We start from the raw sequence: 21,745 nt of genomic DNA on the forward strand, positions 1-21,745 counted from the left end.
TACCTACCTGGAAAACTGAAGGCGCTTCCAGCTGGAAGTAAATACATCAGTTGAAACAGATCTGTAACTTAGCTTCTATATAAAAAGCTATAATATTGTTTTTTTTTTTAATGCTGCCTTAATATCGGAGTTTATCTGATCAAAAACGCTTTACAAGTTCTGAGTGTGTTTCACACAGGAAGATCGTCTGTGGCGCAACGCCTCTAACCTCCATTTTTATTACATTTACTTGTATAAAATGTATGTTTAATCCAAGCATGACGAAGGGTGTAAAGCTTTTGCTTAAACATCTTTAATGTTTTTGAGATCAGCGTTGTCAAAGTGGTAAAAGTCCACTTTGGTCTTGAACTGTCACTTTAAGCCTCCAGACCCGAATGCCCTGGATTTACTGAAGGTGCCAGGGCAGCTATATGCTGCAGCTAAGATATTATCTGCTGATAACCTTTTAACATAACTTAATGTCCTTTAAAAGTTCTATTAATTGATCAGTTACTGCATAGTATGTGTTTAACACCTATTTTTTCTGATTTATGGTGCTCTCCATAAGTCAGAAAAATCATTAAAACAAATGTTAAAACATAACGATTTACAATGGAGGTTCAAGTTGGAAAGTCGGAGGTCCTTAAAACTGGTAATTTAGTATTCAAATATTTACATTTAAAAATTAGGGTCATTCTTAGTAAACTTGACAACAGATGTGAATTATTTTGTTAGAAATCAAGTGCTCCTGGGTGCCCCCTGCTGGCTTCAAAGCCCTAAGCAGCAGCTAAGTATTTGTGCCTTTGGCCGGTTCTGCAAATTATATTTATTCAAAGTTGAGGAAAAATTAGAGCTGGAGAAACAGAGCCAGGTAAGTTCTAGCATTTCCTGTTAACTTATTAAAACATACAGTGAAAAAACAGTCATTATGGCACAAATCAAGCTATGTTTTTATTTTAAAACCAAAGTGATCCAACACGGGTCCCGATGACGCCTCCAGAATCCTCCTCAAAGCCGTGGAGTTGCCGTAAAAGATGAAGGACGAAGATCGCCCGAGGTTACTTGCTGTGGTGGTAGAACCTCTGTCCACTCTGGCTGTGGGCGAGGAAGGTGTGACGAGGGGCACCCTGTGGGCTGCTCTGAAACGGAGCCTGACGACAGAAACAACACAAAAGGCGTTTAAAAAAAACCCCAACAAAAAGCAAAACTGAAATAGCAAACTTTAAAAGTTATAAACAAAGAGAGGGTTCTTCTGCTTGTATTTTTGGACTATAAGTCGCACTTTTTTCCATAGTTTGACCGATCCTGCGACTTATAGTCAGATGTAACTTATATATCAATTTTAAATGGTAATTCATACTGAAAAACACGCACCAAGTAATAAACATTACCATCTATAGCCACAAGAGCGTGCTCTAGGCTTGTGGAAACTATATGATGCTGCTGTACCACTTATAAATTAATTAAAACCTTAACTTATAAACAACAAAGATGTACACATGTACATATGTTGTGGTGGAGCCCAAAGTGCCCAGACCGAGACAGAACCCTGTTACTGTGCTGTCCACGAAGCTAACAACAGCTAGCGCTAGCTTACAGCTCTGTTGTCCGACCGGTTTACAACTTTGCTGAAGCACGTGAGCTTCATGCTTCTCTGACACATCTTACGTCTTACTGTTAGCTTAACTTGTAGCAGCATTATGCTCATGGTCTAATTTCAGCGTAATTAGACTGAAATGCTCTGATCAGAACTTTCCGGGTTGGAGTTTGTGGCCCGTTGTGCTAATTTACTTCATTTAACCTCCCAGGTATGTTCCATATTATTCAGCCGGTGCCTTACCAGATTAAATGTCAGTTAATGTCTAAATAAATGAGACTTATATGTTTTTTCCTCTTTATGATGCATTTTTTGACCGAAGCAACTTATATTCTACAAGTCGGAGCGACTTATAGTCTGAAAAATACAGCAAATAAACGGCACATTTCCCCTATACTCGGGCAAATGGGTTTAATGGTCCTAAAATAATGAGAAAACTTTTAAAATGATCATCCTTCTGCAGCTGTTAGTTGTGCGCTCCACCTCCCAAGAAGCAGCAGAAGAGAAACCCAGTAGAGAAAGAGGCCTCACCTTTGCAGTAGGGATTTGGACCATGGGTGTGGGCAGCAGACCCGGAGCAGAAGGATGCATGGCGGACGGATGCAGGGGCCTCAAAGCACCCTGGCAGAAGACGACACAGAACAACAGCACTGCATCACATTTCCACGTCAGGGTGAGTGTAGGCCAAGAGCAGTAACAATAACTTAGGAGTAACAATAACTTAGGAGCTAGCCTGGAGCGAGTGCTAAGGCTACTGGTCCAACTGAATAGCACATGACCTCAAAGCAGAGGGAGCTGCGTTTTACAGCAGAAGTGAAATCCCACTGCTGGACGTCTCTAAGAGAGCTGAAGTATGCGTTCTTTACATTTCAACATCCGAGTACCCGGCTGTGACGCTCGACATATACTAGTCCGAGCCGTTCATCGGGCAAGAACCAAGAAGAAGACGGCGGTCTGTGTAAATGCATGAACTGCACACAGAACGAGAAGATTCAGCGCGGGTTATTCCTGCGGGGATATCTGTAGGTTAGAAACTGGACTCACTGCGTCTGTGAAGCCGGACTGCTGGTTGGCGTGTTCCAGCTGCTTCTGCAGGGGTATCGACGCTCCGGTGATGAATCCTGCAGGAGACACGCAGCGTTTAATACAAACCCGCGTCCCTGTGTGAGAGATCAGCACCACGGCCAGCGTCCTGTAACACCACAGCAGGAGCTGCTGGGCTGGGCCATGTGGCCTAAAAGTCAAATCTCACAATTTATTACAGCAAATCCAATTAGTCAGTTTTTTCCCCTCCTTTTCATTTAAAAAAAGAAATGATTATAAAAAGTTGTTTTTATTTCAAGCATTTCGAGTTTAATTCAACTGCACAAGTTTAGTGCAACTCAATACAAGCTGTGAAACAAGATGGCGGCCCTCCCGTTGTGCACAATAAAAATATAACAATGTTTGCTGCAAGTGGTTTTACACAACGAGGTAAGAACAGGCTTCACTGGTGTAACTTCAAACTAACTTAAAAAAAAAGTAAATTAATCAATTAAAGTGTTTCGTCTTATGGACAAAAAAAAAAAGGTTTCCTCTTTACAACATATTTTCCTAACATATATTCAGCATTGCATGCAGTTCTCTTCATGGAAGCCCAATGACAGCATTGGCAAAATAAAATTCAGATTTACCAAAAATTGTATCATAATAAATCTTAAATTTAAATGAATCGATTAAATCAATTTATCGCCAGCCCTAGGATCTACTCTCGCTCCTCTCCAAATAGGCCCTCGTTTTACGTTATTGTGAATAAAATGCTACATTGTTTTAAGTTTTAGGTGTGAGTTTCTACATCATTTTTAAAATATAGTCTAATAGAAATATTTCTGCTCTGTGTCTGTGTACGCGGAGGGGCGCACTGCAAAAAGGGAACTAAAAGTATTGTTGAGTACTGTATCTTTTTGGACTATAAGTCACACTTTTTTCCATAGTTTGACCGATCCTATAGTCAGGTGCAACTTATATATCAATTTTAAATGGTAATTCATACTGAAAAACACGCACCAAGTAATAAACATTACCATCTATAGATTTTCTTAATTAGTATATTTTTCCTTGACATTAGCAGCTAAATAAGACTATTTGCCAGTGGAATGTGTATTTTACCCCTAAAATAAAGATAATTAGATATCCTGCAGTTGGAAATAAGATAGAGATGAATTGTTCTCATTTTAAGTTCAAAAATCTTATTCCACTGGCAAATAGTCTTATTTAACTGCTCAAATCAAGGAATAAATACACTAATTTCAAGAATTTTTTACTTACTTTTAGTTCCCTTTTTGCAGTGATATTATTACACACTTGGGAAGAATATTTATTGTGCCCTATGGCCAGAAAAATATGGTAGTTGTTTCTATTCCTAAAAAGAAAAAAAAATAGGTAGATCCTTGCGGGTTTCTGATCTAAAGTAATTATATCCCAAACTTTCTAAGGCTATAGCTAGAATAACTTTTGTTTTACTACAGTAAGAATAAGCTAAGTAAATCCTTGACTAGATATCTTTTCTTTTACTGGAACACGCTTTATCACTAATTGTTTCTAATTTAATGCGGTTTTGTCCAACTTTTCTAAGAGCTACAATTAACTAGACTTCTTTTTGTTTCATTGTGATTAAAATGAACTAAGTCAATCCTTCAAGCTACAACCTATGGTGTGTGGTCTGAGCTTTCAGAAGCAGCAGCAGGACTTACCAGTCTGGGAGGGGAAGTGGCCATGAACAGGGTAGCCTGTCTGCTGGTGAGGGAGGTACTGCATTGGTTGGAATGCAGACGCTCCTGGAGGTGAAAGGAATCAAAACGTTATGAGATGCATAACAACGGCGACAATGGGACAATGAAAACCCACGTTTAAAATAAAAAGCTGAGTCATTTCTAGACTCTGATCATAAGTGTTCCCAGTCCAACCATCAGACGCAGCCCTACAATCATCCCGGCTTTCTTACCTCTAATCTGAGAGCTGCTGGCGAAGCTCACGGGTACAGAGGGTCCGGGGGCGTAGGTGGAGGGGTGCTGGGATGCGGCCACCCCATAGGGCTCGTGGACCCCCTGGCTCCCGCTGAACTGTCCGTGTTCTGCCGAGGCGGAGCTGAATCCAGTGGTCTGATAATGACGGGCCTAAAGACGAGGATGACGTGGAAACGGTGTGGAAGAAACAAGAACCGTTGACATCTGGCTCGGACGACAGAAGGCTGCCAGACGGTACGTATCTACGCTGATTTTCAGAGCCTGGCCTGCAGGCGGATCTTCCTCACCGGCGGCGTACTTACCGGGATGACAGACGCTGGGAACAGCTGTTTGCTGCGTTCTCCGAGCAGAGCGCCGGGCCGACTGTGGCTGACTGGACTTCCTGAGAGCGCGAGGATCAGAACAGACCAGACGTTAAAAAAAACGCTAAAACTAAAGACTAAGCCACATCTTTGTTACACTTAAATATGTCGGAGCAAACTAATTTTAATATGTGACACGGACAACCTGAGGAAACGGAGAATGCAGTTTTTTAACCAAGCAGGCCAGGTGTGAGAGTATAACCATGTTTATTTTAGGTTCAGCTTTACGAGCCACACTCAGGCCTGACTACGTCCTGACCTGCAGGAGCAAGGAAACACTAGAATAGAGCTCGCCTGACGACACGAAGTAGGTTGAATGCTCTTAAAAGGCAACAAATAGTGCTCTGATGTAAACATAAGAATTAAAATTGACGAACAGACAAGAAACTAAGTCCTTTTTTTTTTAAGTATGGCATTAGAAAAGGTTGATGCAAACAGCAAAATTCAGAGTAAGAGGAGCTGAGGTACAAGAGGAAGCTGCAGCTCAACAGCGTTAGAGAGATGTGGAAGGGAATGAATATCATCACTGGCTTTAAGCAGAATCAGCATCAGGCTGCAGTGGTGATCTGGACGGGGACGACGAGTTTCTTTGTGCAGGTTTGACTCTCTGTCCACTGGGACCTGTCCAGCAAGGGATACCCAAAACTGGTACCCAAACGGCCCCGGGGCCACTTCAGACGGTCCTCTTAATGGTATTTTTTAAGTCGCAGTCAATTTTTCAGTGAGACTCTAACCGAAAAATTATTTTGTCAATCTTCTCCACCTTAAAATACACGCTAAGGGGACGGGTGGGAGGGGCTAACGCTCTGCTCCAACATGATCGCCTCACTTACGTTTATCAACACTGTTACCAATTATTTAGCAACTTCTCAGACCCTCTAGTTTTATTCAAAAGTGACAAGCAATGGATCTTGTGGGTTTTTTTGTGTGTTATTTGAGATTTTGGCAACAATTAAAACCACCGATCTCTTCAGCAAACCATCAGCTGTGAGCCCCTCCCTCTTTGAAAGCTCTGACAGGTGGTCAGCCAGTCAGCGTCGCCGTGCTGCTGCAGCAAACTCAGCTTGAAGTCTGTTTCCCCGATGAAAAAGAGTCACACATGAGCAAAGCTTCCACTAGATTACAAAGCGGGATGTAAATATATTATAAATCTTCAACAGGTAATGGTATTTTTTTTTGTAACTGATTCACACGCAGAATCTCATTTATTCAGCTCATGCACTGTGGGTGCCACTGCTATCTTTTGATTAAATTTGATTTGATTTAAAAAATATATATTCAATACTTGAAATTATTTTATAGAATGATTTTTTGTTCTGAGCATATTTAGAGTGTTTTTTAACCACTATTATTATTTTACAGGCCTCCCCTAACCTCAATAAAGGCGTATGACTCACCAAGAAAAAAAAGACTGGGCAGATGAGTCAAAAGTTTAGTTTTATATTAAGGTGTCCATGCTGACACGTCTGACATTTTAGACAAACAGGACACCTACAGTAACACGATGGAGGTAATGTGATGCTGTGGGGCTGCTTCACGAACACTTGATGTGCACAACCAGGTCGGTTTGGGTGATTTTTTTCCCTCTTAACGCATGAAATCATCATTGGAAAACTGCATTCTGGATTTACTCTGGTCATCTCTGTCCGATATAAAACAATGATTTAAGATCTGAAACATCTTGAGTGTGTAAAAAAGCGTACACAGAATCTATAGGAAGCCAAATTCTTTTTAACGCCACTGGAAGTAATTTTTTTTTTATGTCAGCTTGTCATCTCACCTGAAATACTGAGGAGGTGCTGTCCTGCGTGCATGGACAGACTGGGCTGGTAGCTGGCTGATGTCAACGTTGTGATATCACTGAGGAGGAAGGAAGCAAGCTGGTGAAACACAGATCTTTGGGAGGAATTGTTCTTTAGAACGAGATTATACCTCTGCTCCTTCCTGCGTCTCTTTTCCTCCTCGTGGAGAACTTTCTTAAGCTGTAAAAAAAGCTGATGTTTCTCTTCTTGGAGTCCCTGAAGTTTCTCCTCCATCTTCATGACCTGGTCGTTACATAAAAACAAACAGATGTGTTTTACAGGATCTTTTTTTTATCATAACGACTTAATAAAATAACACCTGGAGGACGAACCGCGGACACCGACCTGTTCTTTGGTTTCCTCTAAAGACATCCTCTCCTCAATCTCTTTCGTTCTCTTCCTTTCCTCTTCTTCCTTCAGCTTCTGCTCCATCATTTTGTCCACCTCCTCTTCCTCTGAAAATTATAAAACACATCATTGCTAGAAAAACAGCCAATGCGCAGTGAACCCTAAATGGTAGAAAAAAACATGTTTGATCACAAAATAAGAAACATGCCGAAAGATTGATGGAGATTAAATAAAGGGATTTATCAACAACAAACATCCATCACAAGTTCATGACCAACATCTCTGTTACACCAGCTTTAAGCAGTTAAAAGAGGAAATATGTATATTATTGTGTGACATGGCAAAGGGATCCTCTGACTCCAGCAGAGATGTTCTGTCAATGTTAACAGAGATTTTGCACATTAATCCTCAAGGTTGCCACACATTTTGCCCAATGCACACATGAAGGAACTAGTGAATTCATATGGATAGAACTAGGAATTAATGGACAGATACCTGAATGGATGGATTAATGAACAGAAAAATGGATTACATTATATATAATTTAATGGGTAAACATGTACTTATTGCCACATTATAGCTTTAAGGATGACGAAAAGTCGATGAATGAATGAAAGGACGGAAGGGCTGGTTAATGGATGGATGGATGGACGAAAGAACAGCAAAAAAAATCTATAAGCACCATGGCATTTACAAGATAAAAGACGATAAAACTAATTAGAGCACACAATTCTTGTTCATGACTTTATTGTAATTTTACGTAGCATAGTTATTTAGACCTCTTCAGTATAGAATTAACCAGTTCGAGTTTCACACCAAGAACCACTTAAGAGTATTTTGTCCCACTCAGCCAAAACACATGTCTACTGGGGTCCTGCACGCTGCGTTTGGTAGAGCCGGCGCCACATGTACAGGGAATAAAGTTTTAGCGTCGTTAGCAGCTAACCCTAGCTAAGGATGCTAAAGAGGGTATCTATGTCAGTTTGTGTGACCCTAATGAATTAGGGTCACACAAACTTTATAAAAAGCCCACCCTGACTTTGGTAAACTGTTAGCTAACACTAGCTAACATTTACTGGCTGATTGTTAGCTAACACTAACTAAGATTTACTGGCTGATTGTCAGCTAACACTAACTACCATTTACAGGTTGATTGTTAGCTAACACTAGCTAACATTTACTGGCGGATTGTTAGCTAACACTAAGATTTACTGGCTGATTGTTAGCTAACACTAACTAAGATTTACTGGCTGATTGTCAGCTAACACTAACTACCATTTACAGGTTGATTGTTAGCTAACACTAGCTAACATTTACTGGCGGATTGTTAGCTAACACTAAGATTTACTGGCTGATTGTTAGCTAACACTAGCTAACATTTACAGGTTGATTGTTAGCTAACACTACAATTTACTGGCTGACTGTTAGCTAACACTAGCTAACATTTACTGGCGGATTGTTAGCTAACACTAAGATTTACTGGCTGACTGTTAGCTAACACTAGCTAACATTTACTGGCGGATTGTTAGCTAACACTAAGATTTACTGGCTGATTGTTAGCTAACACTAGCTAACATTTACAGGTTGATTGTTAGCTAACACTACAATTTACTGGCTGACTGTTAGCTAACATTTTCTAGCTGGTACCTAATGGTAGCCAACACTAGCTAGCTAGCGGCCAAAACTAGCTAATAACTAAGGCCAACAGATTGTTCACAGCCAATGTGCGTCTATCAGAACATTTTGAAAAATGCTTCCTTTGTCTGATGTTGCCTAGCAACAAGACAAAATAAATTTTTTGTTGCTTATAAACTTTACAGGACTAAACATTTCCCAAGCCTGATTCTGATCTATTGTGATTGTTTGATGGTCCTTAATCCTTAATAAATCCTTAATAAAAATATTTTCAAATTATGATAAATATTAATCTTGTTTGATATTGTGCAAAATCGCTTAAAAACCCCACAACATCCATATATGGCAGTTAAGTATGACAATTGTTTTCTTTTAAAACGACTCGTTTATTTTCTTTATTTGCACCATATGAAATCATGTGAGCAAAGGTAACTGTGACATCACAACATGTGACATCACAACATGTGACATCACATCTTCAAGGGACAGTGACATCATTCAGTGAGATCACAAACAATTCCATTTTCCGGTAGTAGTTCCAAGCTCAACCAGTTACACATCACTGTGGCTTTCTTCGTGACACATTGCTACAGTGCAAGTAATTTCACAGTCAGCAAGTTTTTAAAACTTGAGAATCAACGTCGAGCTCAACGAGACATTATTCTTTATTAACTTAAAGAGCTATTTCACTGAAGAATCCAAAGTTAAGAACTTTACGAAATGGAGTCAAACCAGTACACGCTTGAAAACGAAACATGGGGTGACCTTGTGGAACAACATCTTGGAGAACCACAGCAAGGAATTATCATCTACCCCAACTCAAACGTCTACGAAACAGATTTAAGTTACTCCTGTGGAAACTACAACGAGGCCAGCATTGAGAATGAAAATGAGGTCTTCAACATTCAAACCTCAGTCTACAATCAGGCTGAAAATTTGACTCAGGTTTCTGATCATCGCATTTCATACCACACCCAAGACCCAGCCCAAGTGGAACCACAATTATGGCAGCCATCAGAAGGGATTGGTATGTACCCATATGAGGCCGTCCACAGTGGATATTTTATCCAGCCCTGTGAAAACTACAACCAGGTTAGCCTCCCGAACGATGGAGTCTTTGACGCTACAACCCCAAACTATGGCCAGGCGGAAAATTGGATCCAGGTTCCTGATAATCAGATCTACCAAACCCAAGATCTAACCAATGTGGAACCACAATTGGGGCAGCCATCAGGAATTCTCAATATTAACCCCTATGAGGCCGCATGTGGTGGATATTTTATCCAGCCCTGTGAAAACTACAACCAAGTTAGCCTCCCAAACTATGGGGTCTTTGACGCTACGACCTTAAACTATACCCAGGTGGAAAATTGGATCCAGGTTCCTGATAATCAAATCTACCAAACCCAAGATCTAACCAACGTGGAACCACAATTGGGGCAGGCATCAGGTATTATCAATATTTACCCCTATGAGGCCGCATGTGGTGGATATTTTATCCAGCCCTGTGAAAACTACAACCAAGTTAGCCTCCTGAACTACGGGGTCTTTGACGCTACAACCTCAAACAATATCCAGACTAAAAATTTTATCCAACTTTCTGACAATCAAATTTCATACCAAACCCAAGATGTAACCCATGTGGAACCACAATTAGGGCAGCCATCAGAAGGGATCAGTATTAACCCCTCTGAAGCCGTCTACAGTGGAGATTTCATCCAGCCCTGTGAAAATTACAACCAGGTCAGCTTTGACAACTATGGGGTCCTGGACACTACAGTTTCAAATATTGTCCAGGCTGAAAATTGGACCCAGGTTCCTGATAATCAAATCTACCAAACCCAAGATTTAACCAACGTGGAACCACAATTGGGGCAGCCATCAGAAATGATCAATATTTATCCCTATGAGGCCGCATGTCGTGGATATTTTATGCAGCCCTGTGAAAATTACAACCAGGTCTGCTTCGACAACTACGGGGTCTTTGACGCTACAACCTTAAACTACACCCAGACTGAAAATTGGACCCAGGTTCCTGATAATCAAATCTACCAAACCCAAGATCTAACCAACGTGGAACCACAATTGGGGCCGCCATCAGGAATGATCAATATTGACCCCTATGAGGCCGCATGTGGTGGATATTTTATCCAGCCCTGTGAAAACTACAACCAGGTTAGCCTCCCAAACTATGGGGTCTTTGACGCTACGACCTTAAATTACACCCAGACTGAAAATTGGACCCAGGTTCCTGATAATCAAATCTACCAAACCCAAGATCTAACCAACGTGGAACCACAATTGGGGCAGCCAACAGGCATGATCAATATTAACCCCTATGAGGCCGCATGTGGTGGTTATTTTATCCAGCCCTGTGAAAACTACAACCAGGTTAGCCTCCCAAACTATGGGGTCTTTGACGCTACAACCATAAACTACACCCAGACTGAAAATTGGACCCAGGTTCCTGATAATCAAATCTACCAAACCCAAGATTTAACCAACGTGGAACCACAATTGGGGCAGCCATCAGGCATTATCAATATTTACCCCTATGAGGCCGCATGTGGTGGTTATTTTATCCAGCCCTGTGAAAACTACAACCAGGTCTGCTTCGACAACTACGGGGTCTTCGACACCACAGTTTCAAATATTGTCCAGGCTGAAAATTGGACCCAGGTTCCTGATAATCAAATCTACCAAACCCAAGATCTAACCAACGTGGAACCACAATTGGGGCAGCCAACAGGCATGATCAATATTTACCCTTATGAGGCCGCATGTGGTGGATATTTTATCCAGCCCTGTGAAAACTACAACCAGGTTAGCCTCCCAAACTATGGGGTCTTTGACGCTACAACCTTTAACTACACCCAGACTGAAAATTGGACCCAGGTTCCTGATAATCAAATCTACCAAACCCAAGATTTAACCAACGTGGAACCACAATTGGGGCAGCCATCAGGTATTATCAATATTTACCCCTATGAGGCCGCATGTGGTGGATATTTTATCCAGCCCTGTGAGAACTACAACCAGGTCAGCTTCCTGAACTATGGAGTTTATGACGCTACAACCTCAAACTATACCCAGGCGGAAAATTGGACCCAGGTTTCTGATAATCAAATCTCATACCAAACCCAAGACAACTCCAACAACCATGAGAATTTGTCCCAACTTTATCTTGGGCAGATAAATGACCTCACCCAAAAGGTAGAGTCCCTGCAAGATCAAATCCAGAAAAATAACATGAGTCTTTCAGAAAAAAAAGAAAATGGACTCCAGTGTGAGGAAAAATACAACGATTGCTTGCAAAAATTGCACCTTTGCGAACAGGCTCTTAAAGATCTAAAAGAATTTCTGAATTTGCCCAAGTCTCCTGAAGAGCAAATAAAGGAAGTGGAGTGAGTGCATCTTATGAAAAAAAAGTTAAAAAAAAATCCATCAGTATTACTAAAAAGAACTTAACTGATCAAAAAAATAAAGATTTAAAAATATCTGTATCTCCCACTCAACCAAAAGGATATTCTGAATTTAAAAATTTACAAAAAGTTTTTTTTTTTTTTTTTTAAATCAGTGGTTCTACATTTTTAAGTGGGGTTAGTTATCCATTAAAAAAATGCAAATGGCCAATTGTAAAATATCAAAATCAAGGTGCAAAGTGGGTTTGACTTTGGGTTTTCTCTGGGAGCTCCAGTTTCTTCCCTGGTATTTTTGATAGGTTTTTGCTTATCAAAAATAAATACCAAAAAAATTTTTCAAACTATAAAACCCCACATTTACACGCTTTTATTTTTAATTAAATAAATCATAAAAAACAATTTTTTAAAGAAAAAGATAAATCACAAAAAAAATAATTTAATATGTTTTACAGGAAAACAGATACCGATACCCTAAAAATACACTAAAACACAGAGCATCACATAAAAACATGACATATTTTCACACAAAGAGAAAAATAGTAAAAAAAACAAAAACAAATCTAAGCAAATAAAGGAACTGCTTATTACTTTGTGTAGCATCTGTGTTTGATTATTGGCCAGTGACAAGACCCCAAGATTGGCAGTCAAACACACACTGAAAAAAGTTGGCAGTCTAGACAACGCACATGTGAGCCAACCATTGAAACCATGAACAGATTTTAATTGCTGTAATCTGTTGATTAATGCAGCCCCAAAGGGGGCACAGTGTCCCGTTTGGGCCGGTCCCAAGCCCGGATAAATGCAGAGGGTTGTGTCAGGAAGGCCATCCAGGATAAAACCTTTGCCAGATTTACCATGAGAGTTAATAACACAAACTTTTGTTGTTTCCTAGATGTTCTATAGAAATGTATTTGACTTGACTAATGTAAACACACAGTAGCAAACATTAGCTAGCCCTGCATGTTACTACACAGCTGTTCTTGTCCTGTTGCGCTCATACACACATTAATATTTGCATTAGTGGTACATAAAGGTAGGGCTGCTAGTTAGCGCAGCAGGTGCTATTTATTAGCCGCTAGTGACATCACCGCGCTGCCTGACCGCCCCTCCTCTTATTGGGTCCAAACACATCTTCTGTGTCACCTTAGTAGTTCCTAGCTTCATTACGCTTGTCACTGTAATGGCATTATGAATCAACTGTCCAAATGTTAGTGATATCTAATATAGCAGATGATTTTTGAAACGTAATGTATTATTTTTCCTTCTCCGCATTGTGAACACATTTCAATTTCTGTTCTTTGTTAGCTTTGGAGTTAATTTGGCGTCCCAATTCCTCATAAAACAAACTGGTTTGCAGAGAGATAAACGATCTGGCTCTGTAAAATACATATTAACTTGGTTTAACTCTTGCGACGCTTGCTTTCTCATTTCACTGTATGCTGCTGCTACTGGCGCTACGCGTGCACTCCTCCTCCTCCTGTGCCGCTTTCCGTAGTCATCTGTCACCTTTCCCGCAAAGCTGCCAATAATACAGATGCTCACTCCTCCCAGAGCCATCAGAGAGGTGTGTACAATGTGTGTGTGCAGCACATCCTAAACAAAGCTGCCTCACGCAGCACAACTGTGTACAACAACAATATTCCAGGACTTTTTCCATTTACGTCACAACATTATGAAGTGAAGAAAGAGATGATGGTGATAATTCTATCTCACCGAGGTCAATGACCCCACTCTGCTTGTTTTAGTTTCCACTATTTTATACTTGCACTCCAAGTTCCACATTTCAAGATGCCTGTTGCCTATTGGAACAAGTTGAGTTTGTATTTACCTTGTCTCTTGCGCTCCCTCTCCCTCATAATATGCTTATGTAGGGCTCTGGCCATCGCGTTGGACAGCTTGGGTCTCTCCAGCAGGGCAGGCATGGTGACAGGCAGTGGAGGGGCCAGCTGGTTTGTTTTTCAATAACCAGAAATGCACAACAAACATAAGTATACTTCAATGCACCAAAGCATGCCTTGTCATGTGTGAGCAGTGGGAGATCTAAAACAGGCATGGAAAGTGTAAAACCCACACGGTTTAGTGGTAAGAATTTCTGGTTTGCAGGTATAATACTATAACAACCTTCCCTTTTGCCTTCAGGACTGCCTTATTCCTTAAGAATATAAATGCAACTGTGCAATTTGGAGATATGTCTGCTGCGCATAGTCAATTATACCGTTTATCTGTATAAATACCTGCATAATAACCCAGAGCACAGAATGTATGATACAGGTTCTCATAACCTGTATCATACATTCTGCCTCCTTTTAGTTCTTATAATTTAACAAGGTTTTATATAATGACAGCATAAACAAAATATCTTATTTATTCTCTTATTATTATTACTAGGCAAACATGCTACTGATCGCGTGGTCAGACGCTAAATACACGTTTGGTGACACCACTGAATTTAACCTGCTCAGACAGACTGGGTAACGAGCGGCGATGTGCTAGCTACAGGCTAAGCTAACGATGACTGGGACCGTTATCAACTACAAAAACTAGCAAAATCAAAGATCATGTAAAATTTAGATACACATTTCTAATTATTACTGACGTCCCGTACGTCTGTAGGAAGTATAAACTCTTTCCTCGAAGAGAAGAGGGAGAGAATATGTTTCTCTGGACGTTGCTAGCTAGCTAGCTAGCTGCGAAGCTACGTGGCCCATTCCTGTGGTCTCTGTCTAAATGTGACGTCAGTCTCTCTGACTGTTAAAATAACTGGAAAAACTTACTTTTGTCGTTTGCAATGCGTATAACGAGAACCTAAATATATCAGCTGTTTTCAGCGTTTTTAATCAGGCTACCGCAGTAGGCGGAAAAACAAAAGTCTACTTGTTTTTCTTCCGTTTATTTTTTACGGTGGCACCAAGTTACTATTTTGAGCATTACCGCCACCTACCGGACAGACGCGTGTATGTCCCCCGTGTATGCGTGTGGGCCGAGACCCGCTTCAAAAAAGTAATTTAAATGTAGAATAAAATTCTGTATTTATTCGATATCTTGTTTCCCGAGCGATTTCAACACTCTATTGCCTTAAAAAAAACAACAACCCAAGATTATGTTTTGTTCAAACAAGTAAAACAACATCCACACGATTCCAGCTCTGTTTTATTACTTCATATAATAGTCATATCATACCATCATCACTGACTTCTCACAGACTGACTTGAACTTTGTAGTTTAATACAGTTTGCAGTTCAAACTGATATTGAAAAGGGTCTCTTTCTACTATTTCAAATGAATCCACTTTTCATCTGTACTGCTTTTCCACACACACACACACACACACACACACACACATATATATATATATATATATATATATATATATATATATATATATATATATATATATATATATATGCACAGTTCTGTTACCTGTACCCATTATTTATGGAAAAAATCACCACGGTAATATGCAGTGGCAATAAATTATTCTTGATACATATATCTATATCTATCTATCTATCTATCTATCTATCTATCTATCTATCTATCTACAGATAGATAGATAGATAGATAGATAGATAGATAGATAGATAGATAGATAGATAGATATAGATAGCTATCTTATTTCAGTGTTGAATGTTGTGCTAAGGACACCCCAGCTAAAAGAAGAGAAGATGAAACAGAGCGACGTATACTTCACTTCACCGGCTCTCAGCTGGCTTGACAGCAAACAAGGCGTCGCCAAGCACAGCCAGCTGCCCATCCATGACTATTAAGGGCTCCAAAAGGTGTTCAAATCACAAATAAATTAAGTTTTGTTCAAATTGAGCCCCTGTTTCCCCCTTCTATGGTTACCCTGTGCTGCTGCCCATATGGCCAACCTAAAAAAAGGCCACTGGCATGAGATCATGGAGGTTAATCACTTTATTTCCCTTTTGTTTTGAATGATCCATAATTAATCACTATAAGGCCCCATACTGAATGTTTACAATCTTGATTTCTAAATGCGTCATGATTTGTGGGTTTTCATTTGGTTTTGGATTATTTGGAGTTGTTGATTATTGTCAATGATGTTCCATACAGTCTTTTTTGGTTTAGATTCCTATTTTGATGTTAGCATTTGGGCAATAATGTCTATTTGTTTCATTTCCTCTGTGTTCGTTTCCTTATTTGTTTGTCACTTTCCCCCAGCTTCTCCGCCAAGGTTCTACCACGTTCTCCTAGTTAATCATGCCTGGTTCTCATGCAGTCCCCTAGTCGTTAAAAGCCTGTAAGTTTTTTTTTTTTTACACCTCCTCACCAGATTGTCCTGTTATTTGTCTGTATCCTCCATTTCTCCAAGTCTTCCTTACTAGTGGTCCATCATAAAAATTTTTAAAATAAACAAACACAGCTGCCATTATAATTTCTGCACTTGGGTCCAACACATCTGTCTCTACAAATCATGACAGAAGAATTTGACCAACACAGAGGACCCGGCAGACAAGCAACTCCTCATATTTTAAGGTGATAATTGGGTATTTGGCCTATGCAGGCGTAATCCATTTTTAAAAATTAAATTTAAAATAATTCAAACACAATAGACTACACAGACAGAAAAAGAACATATATTTAGCCCATAAACATAATTATACTCAAGAGTCCCAGTCAGGCGTTAGCTGCGAATACATAAATAGAAAAGGATATAGCATTTAGGTTCAGTTCTGACAAATAAAAAAAGAAAACATCTTTAGATAATATTGCAACACAAAAGCTCTTGTAAGGATTGTGTAAATTCAATCCAATGTATCACAGAAAAGAATCCCATGTTTCAACAGATAGTCAAGAGAAAGGTCATTCATGTTTTACGTTTTTAGATCTCCCTTGGTTTAGTGTTTAGATTATTTCGGATTGCTTGCTATTAATGGGGCGATTCACCAGTTTGCTCACATGTGATGAGATTCTTGGTGCTGTTCTGCCAGATCTTTGCGTACTGCCTTAAATTCCTGTTTCAACGTTAGCATTCAGCTTGTTTAGTTGTTCTGTCATCCCAGAAGCCGGTTTACCGAAAAAGACTTTAAATCTGGTGTTTTGTCTTGAAAAAATGATGGTGAGGATATTTTTATTATGGAGAAGATTTAGAGTCTAAATCTTCTCCATAATAAAAATTTCCCCACCATAATTTTCATGTCTGTGCTCGGTTCCATCTCTATCATCACAAACGGTGCCAGAATGAGAAAAAGCTACTCCCCCTGTGAAACCTTTACATGTCTTCAAATGCCTGTAAACTATGAGCATACAGTGCTTCAGACCAAAATACGCAGCTCTAATTTGTTAATACGTTTATTTCTTTTGAGTTACTATATTGTTGTTTGCCAAAAATCCATGTAAAAAAAATAAATAATAATCCCACGCATAGAGGGGGACAAAAGCAAGACAATGGATGCAATTTTGTCTAATTTTCATGTCTCTTCAATCACTTTCACCTACAGATGAACTGTTGACAGCATATTACACCTGTGACACTTGGCGCCATTTTTAGGAGATCTTATCTCCTTTCAGAAAATGTAGCGGTCATTATCAGATTGATTTCTTTTCAGTGAAACGCTTCCCCAATAAAGCCTGAATCACCAGTTCAGAAGGCATATTCTTAATGGGCTTTAAAAAGTTATTTTTTTTAAAGGTTTTCAAAGCAGACGGCTACTCTTCAAAATATCCTTGGTCTCATCGGTGTTGGATTATTACCTGGATAGGTTTCTGGGCCATAACCTTTCACAATAAAGCTCAATAAATCCTTGTTTGTTCTGGATGGCACACAGGATCTAAATTGCTTCAGAACTTTTATAATTTAATAGAACCTGTGCATAGCCCGAATCATTAAATTATTCCATTCAAATAGCTATAATCAATAAAGAAACACAAATAGACTTTCATTACATTTTTATCATGTATGGTAATGAATGGAGAGAAATAGCCAGTAATGAAGCTGTATACAGAGATCAAATTGTGTTTCCATAAAAAAAAAAGAAGAAACAAACTTAAAAAAAAAAAAGAGGAGAGCTCAGCTTTACAATACCTTTAGAAATTAAGCCATCTAAAATGAACATTAAGAACAATAATTGAAGAAGCGGTCAACAAAACAGTTCATACCACTGAAAGCGGATGATTGTGTAGTCTGAATCCTATCGTTCTCCTGACTAAGACCGGATGCAGTGCAGCACATTATGCACTCCTGGACACACTTAAATGGCCGGAAAAGAAAAGACAACACCATCCACTCCCCCCCCCCCCCCCTTGGAAAGCAGCTATCCTTTTTACGCCATCAGAATTATTTTTTTATTTCTAACCTAAACTCAAAACACTTTTATACCAATCAGGTCGACAAATCTTCCCAGCTAGTTTCTCTTTTTTTTATTAAGCAGAAGATTTCAAGCAAGACGTTCTGCCCCCTCCTCCCCCAGCGACTATAATCACAGCCTTATTCTAAGATTATTAGAGCCATTCCTTCCCACTTCTTTCCATGATCGGTTATGACGCTAGAAAAACAACTGGCCGAGTTAAACATCATGAGAATAGTTACTGAAATGCGGAGTTGATACAATTCAGACTGCAGAATGATAAAGACAGGCTCACTGAGGACGCAGCGATGTATAGTAGAGATGAAAGTGCAATCGACATGTTTACTCTGGGAAGTCTAGGCTGCAGAGCTGGATTTAATATTTAATATTTAAATGAATGAAGGGTGGAGGTCTCAGGAAGGTGGGAAGTGATGGAAGGAGATCAGATTTCCCTTTGGCTGCTCCCATACACGCTCTCGTCACTGTAGGCAATGTAGAGGAAAAAGTCCTCTTCGTGGTGCTCCTGAGGAACGCAGAGAGAAGAAAATAGGCGTCAAGAGACCCGTTACGGGCTTATTTCATTTATATAGGACAACACAACGAGGAAGACGCGTTCAGTGAGTCACAACGCTGAGTTAAGAGTCTTGCCTGGTACAAGAGGCCCATGGTAGCCGAGGTGGGTGGAATGACATTGTTTACAAAGAAGAAGAGCGCATCCTCCGCTCTCAAGTGGATTCTTTTCCGGATTAGGAAGTAAAACTGGCCCACTGTTGACAAAAAGAATATAGAGACGTTGACACCGTGAATCGGACCTGAGCGCAGGGTGGAGCTCACCGAGTGCAGCGGTTACCTGTCAAGTCGGAGGGGACAAGGTACTTCTTCTTATCCAGGTCTCCTATTCTTGCTTTAGGAGCCTTTTCCACAATAACCTGGGGAAGCAAAGGGGACAGAAGTTACGCAATAAGTTCTCAGTCAAATAATCCATCCCTTCGCCACCGGAGTGTGTTGTCTGAGGACTTTGACCATGTGTCTAAAGAAAAAAAAAAAGGATCAGAGAACTTACCAAACTTAGTGAAGCGAGGGCTAAGATAATCTAAATAAAGTTTGTTGACAGTAGCTCAGGTAAGATGCTCAGAAAGAAGCCGGTTTACCGAAAAATACTTTTAAATCTGGTGTTTTGTCTTGAAATAAAGCAAGCACAGAACAGGACTGCTCTAAGTTTTTTTTTCTTTTCTTTGAATCTAAAAATAGAGCGTCGAGCAGGCAGCAACTCATCGTTACAGAGCTTAAATGATGGGTGACTTGACTACAGAGGATTTATCTGGAAATCCCTTAAATACACACATGAAAAATGTTTACTTTTCATTGTGAAGTGGTCAGAACGGGCGCTGCTATCAGGCCAATGGGTGGCTCTCCAATCTGTCCTCCCATCGCCTGAATGGCCGGTACTCCACTGGCTGCGCTGGCCTTTCGATAACATTTATTTCATTTAGTGAGTTACACTTCTAAGAGTTTACGAAGGAAACAAAAGTACCCAGAACATCATTTATTAGCCTTTATTCATTCCTGTTAGCAATATAGCTAACAGGAAACAGCTAAATGTTGTTGCTTGGGTTTTCTGAAAACAAGTAGATGATTATTATTTTTCTTTTTTTTTTTTTTAAATCAACCAAATAGTTATTGTTTTCAAACATCTATAAAGCAACAATTCAACAGGGTGGATACGTAAGCTTAAGATAAGTTAGCTCCAGGAAAATCAGTACCACATACAAGAAAAATAATTTAATAAAATAAAAACCTTAAGTTTTTACCTCAACTCCAAAACCGAATGTCAACATTTCCTTAAAAAAATATTGTACATATTGTAAAACGTATAACTCTTTGATTACCAAGCAGAATCCTTCCCATTAGCACTTTTAATGGTGAAATTATCTTATTCACAAGTAACAAACACGATCTTGGGGCTTATTTAAGAGGCTATTACAAATCAACAGATACACACATATTACTACACGATGAAATATTGTTTATTAAACATTTGATGTTTAATTTATTTATTTTTTGCTAACATTTACTAGAATCTCAGGTGGATCCAGCGCTTTATTTCAAGTTGAAGGCAGGGTTCATGTCTATCCAGAGGTGCAAACAGGAACACTCATCCTTTCAAGGCTTACATTATAAACCCCACTACAGAAAATGAAACAACTACAATTTATATATATCTTTATTATATATCATTGAAAGATATACATCTTTCAATGATATATAAAAGATATCCATGTCTTTCATTGATTTGGCCAAACGCTGTGGGGACAGGCGCCATGAAGTCTCTCCAGATTATGCTGTGTAGCTGTGGCGGTAACTATCTGCTCAGAGTCCAGCGGGGAAGTTGGTGTGAGTGAAGCTAGGCCGGAAGGGAAAAGGTGAAACACTTTCACACCAACACCACACGAGGCTTTGCTTTGCCTGACCCGGACCGACCTGTTGGGATGAGCCAAGCGGCACCAGCTGATGTTCAGCCACCAGACAAAAAAAAAAAAAAAAAAAACGACGTAAACAACCCCACCTCGGGGGATGGTTATTTTAACTTGCACATACCTCGTTACCTTCATTTGTTTTAGCCAAACAATAAACCCTGTTATCTTTTAAAAATAAAAAAATAAACATTCACTGTGACATAGGCACCGAAAATATTAAATACACACACAGGGGAGGCGTTGCAGTGAGCTAGCTTGACTACCTGGCCTGTTAACTGCGATAACCTCTGTCGTCTTTAGCTGTCGGCTAAGTTCACCGCCATAGCTGTCAAAAACCCACAGCTGCGGACGGAAACACATTAGCGTCGCTTTATGTGTATGTCGACTGTGTTTAATTCGCATTTATTTCCCAGTCGCAGAATAAAAACGCGGCCAGCCGAAAGGCTCCCGTGTCCTCCGTCACACGGGACCGAGCTGCGAAGCTACCACGTTAGCCACTTACTGGAACCCTGTCCGGGTACTTCTTCCTTATCTTCTCGCCCTCGGACCGCCTCTTCTCAAATGGATGCTCCTCTTTGTACTGAAACTTCATCGTTCGTAGAGTTGACAGACAGCAAAGTCGGTCACTCCTGGTTTCAAAAATGATCTAGGTTTCCCCGTTCAGACGACGACTCGGTGCGCTGACACAAACTCACTCCTTCGGCTAACTAGCTTTAGCTCACCCGCACAGCTGTTTGTTTCGCCAGCGGCGGAGGGATACAATAACAACATGACGTAGACGCGGAGTCCACTTCGCAGGATGCAAGTCGA

At 40.0% G+C, this 21,745-nt stretch overlaps 3 protein-coding genes across 5 annotated transcripts; 1 reads left to right on the plus strand and 2 right to left on the minus strand.

Annotated features, from left to right (window-relative positions):
- Nucleotides 1-905: 905 nt before the first annotated feature.
- Nucleotides 906-15,064, minus strand: gps2 (G protein pathway suppressor 2). 2 transcript variants are annotated; one of them, XM_036146436.1, is made up of 11 exons: nt 14,925-15,064; nt 13,979-14,096; nt 7,091-7,200; nt 6,876-6,988; nt 6,724-6,803; nt 4,884-4,963; nt 4,560-4,731; nt 4,309-4,392; nt 2,621-2,697; nt 2,108-2,197; nt 906-1,130 (listed from the first exon to the last, which is right to left on the minus strand). In XM_036146436.1, exons 2-11 carry the CDS (start codon nt 14,070-14,072, stop codon nt 1,038-1,040), a joined length of 993 nt encoding a protein of 330 aa, XP_036002329.1. In that variant the 5' UTR covers nt 14,073-14,096; nt 14,925-15,064; the 3' UTR covers nt 906-1,037. The 2 variants fall into 2 exon arrangements, with proteins under 2 accessions (XP_036002329.1, XP_036002330.1); XM_036146437.1 differs by having other exon boundaries at nt 13,979-14,110; nt 14,925-15,063.
- On the plus strand, nt 9,186-12,699 carry LOC118565700. 2 transcript variants are annotated; one of them, XM_036146434.1, is made up of 2 exons: nt 9,186-10,790; nt 11,439-12,699. In XM_036146434.1, exons 1-2 carry the CDS (start codon nt 9,449-9,451, stop codon nt 12,134-12,136), a joined length of 2,040 nt encoding a protein of 679 aa, XP_036002327.1. In that variant the 5' UTR covers nt 9,186-9,448; the 3' UTR covers nt 12,137-12,699. The 2 variants fall into 2 exon arrangements, with proteins under 2 accessions (XP_036002327.1, XP_036002328.1); XM_036146435.1 differs by having other exon boundaries at nt 9,186-10,759; nt 11,408-12,699.
- A 2,979-nt stretch (nt 15,065-18,043) lies between the features above and the next one.
- gabarapa (GABA(A) receptor-associated protein a) lies at nt 18,044-21,680 on the minus strand. The gene is made up of 4 exons (XM_012874767.3): nt 21,438-21,680; nt 19,309-19,387; nt 19,107-19,225; nt 18,044-18,981 (listed from the first exon to the last, which is right to left on the minus strand). Exons 1-4 carry the CDS (start codon nt 21,525-21,527, stop codon nt 18,901-18,903), a joined length of 369 nt encoding a protein of 122 aa, XP_012730221.1. The 5' UTR covers nt 21,528-21,680; the 3' UTR covers nt 18,044-18,900.
- Nucleotides 21,681-21,745: the final 65 nt, after the last annotated feature.

Source organism: Fundulus heteroclitus, chromosome 14 (assembly GCF_011125445.2).
Source record: "Fundulus heteroclitus isolate FHET01 chromosome 14, MU-UCD_Fhet_4.1, whole genome shotgun sequence".
Taxonomy (NCBI): domain Eukaryota; kingdom Metazoa; phylum Chordata; class Actinopteri; order Cyprinodontiformes; family Fundulidae; genus Fundulus; species Fundulus heteroclitus.